This window comes from Bidens hawaiensis, unplaced genomic scaffold (genome assembly GCF_021521415.1).
Source record: "Bidens hawaiensis isolate Kalapana, Puna unplaced genomic scaffold, B.hawaiensis_p1.1 tig00019226_1, whole genome shotgun sequence".
NCBI classification, from domain to species: domain Eukaryota; kingdom Viridiplantae; phylum Streptophyta; class Magnoliopsida; order Asterales; family Asteraceae; genus Bidens; species Bidens hawaiensis.
This window is the reverse complement of record NW_027492917.1, coordinates 168,352-172,335: the sequence shown is the minus strand read 5'-3', so window position 1 is coordinate 172,335 and position 3,984 is coordinate 168,352. Positions and strand designations below refer to the sequence as shown.

At 36.2% G+C, this 3,984-nt stretch overlaps 1 protein-coding gene across 1 annotated transcript; it reads right to left on the bottom strand.

Annotated features, from left to right (window-relative positions):
* Positions 1 to 223: 223 nt before the first annotated feature.
* On the bottom strand, positions 224 to 2,813 carry LOC143557905 (cysteine-rich receptor-like protein kinase 43). The gene is made up of 6 exons (XM_077046867.1): positions 2,699 to 2,813; positions 2,455 to 2,585; positions 1,623 to 1,830; positions 1,301 to 1,535; positions 1,069 to 1,219; positions 224 to 667 (listed from the first exon to the last, which is right to left on the bottom strand). The coding sequence occupies exons 1-6, from the start codon at positions 2,745 to 2,747 to the stop codon at positions 224 to 226; spliced, it is 1,218 nt and encodes a 405-aa protein (XP_076902982.1). The 5' UTR covers positions 2,748 to 2,813.
* Between the last annotated feature and the right edge of the window lie 1,171 nt (positions 2,814 to 3,984).

Genomic DNA, 3,984 nt, shown 5'->3' with positions numbered 1-3,984 from the left:
ATGACTATTTTGCCCTTACGCTCGAAGGACAAAATATGTAATTTGCACAATTGTTTATTGTTCTTTCTTCTACTTAATATTCTTTCATTCTTTTATCTACGTATAAAACTCAAAACTTGTATATGATATCTCTCTTTCAACTAGAATTTACACTTTATACAACTTTTGTACAACAAAAAAAAACAATGCCACTCTCCTAATCTATAACATCACTCTTTACTCTTTACCCTTCAACGGGTCGTTTGCCACGAGGATCGCCACGAGGATCGGCTATTGAACTCGCATAACTTGAACCTTGATGATTATGATGAGCATTTGAAGTTGAACCCGCAAAAGCCCACGTGCTACCGGTCCTTGTGGCCATGGTTGACCTAGAAGAACTAGAGTTTGACTGGCTCAAACCACCTATTGATGAAGATGAACCGGAGGGTCTATTTGGTCTTCTGGTTTTTGTACCTTGGTACCCCGGCTTGGTTGGCTGGTCTAGTGCACCTCCCTTGGATAACATCACCGTCACTTGGCGCATGGTGGGCCGTAGCTTCGGGTCTGACTGGGTGCATAATAATCCGATTTGTGTACACGTCGCCACCTGGTTAGGGTCAGCTGATGTGGCTAGTGCGGGGTCCATGATTTCTGCGGTTTTTCCCTTTCCGTATAGCTTATATGCCTGCAAAAAGTCAAGAATTTAGTGTGGTTGACTTTATAAGTCAAACAGGCCTCACTTTGACTTACGGTTTGACATGATTAATGGAACGTGTTAACGAAATATGTTAACAGATTAGTTTGAAAGTATCTATGTATGAATGTGTTTCAAAGTATTGTGTTTGAGTTCGAAAGTTAAAGTATACATAAACAGATGGACTCTTAAAAGTCAAAGTATACATAAACATACAATTTGACATGATTAATAGAACATCTGAACAAAACATGTGATAGTAACAATATGCTATTTAGTAGCAGCCATAGTTTGGAAGTTAATTTTATGAAGGTATATATGTATGGTTGTGTTTTATATGCATTCCCTTTGACTTTAAAAGTCAAAGTATGCATGAACAGACCGATACTTACCCAATCGAGTAGATTTTGACAGTCTGGATCCTGGTTAAATTTAGAGTTCTTATGACCGCTAATGAGCTCTAGAACCACTACACCAAAACTATATACGTCTGCCTTCACTGATAAATTACCATGCATTGCATACTCCGGTGCCAGATATCCACTGTTTCATGAAAAATAAATAAATAAATAAATAAAAACATCCTTCAATTTATTCAAATAAATAAATAACAATAATGCATACTTGGTTCCAGCTACACGAGTGTTTACATGAGTTTTATCTTCAGGGTAGAGTCTGGCCATGCCAAAATCCGCAATCTTGGGTCTCCATTTTTTATCTAACAAGATATTGCTAGCCTTTATATCTCTATGGATGATGCGCTCAAGTGAGTCTTCGTGAAGATAAAGTAAGCCTTGTGCTACACCATTAATAATGGAATATCTTCGTTTCCAGTCGAGTACATCCCGCTTTGCAGATTCTACGACGATAAAATAAAAAAAATTAATCAAAATAATCATCAAAAATAACGTTTCAAATATCCTGAATCCATCACTGCCTAACATACTGAAAAGAAGCTTATCGAGGCTCTCGTTAACAACATATTCATACACCAAAAGCTTCTCAGGAAACGCGCAATATCCCAACAAACTCACAACATTTCGATGTTGTACGCAAGCCAATAATTTGGCCTCGTTTGTAAACTCTCTTTTCCCTTGTTTTGAAGTCTCCGAAAGCTTCTTAACCGCTATCTCCCGGCCATCTTGCAACTTCCCCTGTTCATCCAGACACCCAATTCATGACAATAATCAAAAATCAATCACATTATGGTGTGCATGAAACCGAAAAAACTGAATCGAAACAAAACCTGATGGTTTTATCGGTTTTGTATTATGTTTTCGTAAAAAACCAAACTTTCAATTTGGTTTTGGTTTTGCATGCATTAAAACAAAAACAAAAAAGAAACCGAACCGATCAGAATTTATAGAATTTCATTTTTTATTTTGAATTTTACGTAATTTAAAAGAATTTAATAAAAACTCAAAACCCAAATATATCCTAAATGTATAATAATCAATTAGTTATAACTCAGCAAAATATTTAGGCCAAATTTATTATTTTAGACCAACTTTTTTTCGACCCACAAATTCAAGCATAAATGGCAAAACCAAAAAACCAAAACCGAACGGTTTTCAAAAACACAAAACCAAGATTTCAGTCTCAGGTTCGGTTATAGCCAAACCCGACCCAAACCAAACCGGGCACGGCCTTATAATCATCATCAAGATCTAAAACTGAATCAATAAAACACCAATTCACTACAATTAATCCCAATATCAATTCCAACTCAACGAATCGATTCGAAACCAATAATTATATTTTGAACAAAGTGATCAAACCTTAAAAACAGGGCCAAAACCACCTTGACCAAGCTTATGTTCAAAATTATTTGTAGCAGAAATTAATGATTGAATAGTAAAAATCTTCTGTTCTTGAGGCACAGTCACCTTATCCACATCCTCTGGTTCACCTTCACATCACCAATTTCAAAACCCACAAAAATTAACCCAAATTAATCAAAAAGATTCAATCTTTAAGCAAATTTAAGCAAATCTTGAAATGGGTATTCAAGATTTTAATTACCTGAACAGGGTTTAAAGAGTTCACAAAACAATTTCTTGAAATTGACCATTTTGTGAAGAAAACCATAAATTTGAAGATTGATCAGTAATGGGAAAATAGTAATAAGAATATTTGTATTGATGCTATAGACGTGTGGTTGGCTTCTTGCCCACTATTTAGACTTCTACAACTGCCAGCGTTGACTTCTACAAATGGCAGCGTTGTAGACAGTGGCGGATCCAGTATTTTTTTTCGGGTGGTGCACTACTTTTAGACGTTTCTATTTCATGGAGTCGGGTATAAAAAAATCCGGGTCGGTTTAAGGTTCGGGTCGGTTCGATGGTTCGAGAAAGTTCATTACATAATAAAAATACGATAAAATAATAAAAGAGACACCGTCATTAGAAATTAAAAACTAACAAATTAAAACCAACAATCTAACAAACTAAAACTAAATTTAACAAATAACTTACCAATCAAGAGCAATTAACATTTTACAAGAAGTCAAAAACAATTAACATTTAACAATGGATTGTGAATGTAAACTTACCTTCAAAGTGGGAGGATTAGAGGATTCGAGTAAGAGTAGGCAGTGGCAAGAGGACGGGGACGGCTGAGTGGCTGACAGAGTGAGGTTGCCGACGTTCCACGATGGTCGGAGTGACGAGGACGAGTGGCTGACGGAGTGAGGCTGCCGGCAGTCAGGGGCTGAAGAGGGTCAGGGGCTGGGGACAAATAAACAACTTGAAGATCAATTAATTTTCAAATGACTTAGTTTTGGTAATCAAAAAGATTTAAATTTCAATATATATATATATATATTATTACGAATACGCAATTCATAACAAGAAAGAACAGACTAGTTTCTATGTCATCAATCTAGTTTGATAAGTCAGATCTAGAAGCTTCAAGTTCACGACTTGTAATTTACCTATAACAAATTCCTTAAACTATTAATGAAAAAAAAGTGAATTACTAGATGAGTTATTGTTGGCTGAGAAAACAAAAGGCTTAGGCTTATTGTTATCCTGAATTCGGTCTTTGAATCCCTGGAAGTCAGCTTCGAAGTCATCTGATGGTGGTGGCTTTGAGAAGTAATAGTTTGATAAATTGGAATCACGGAGAAGATCTGCGGCGGTTAAACGACGAGACTGGGGAGGCGCTGTGTGGTGTTTTGTGGACTGGTCACTGGTTGTGTTTATTATAAAACCCTAACTAAGTAAAAAAAAAATGTTTCAAAAACCAGAATTAAACCTGTGACCTCCGGGTTACAAAACCAATAGGTTTCCAGCTAGACAAAGGCTTCA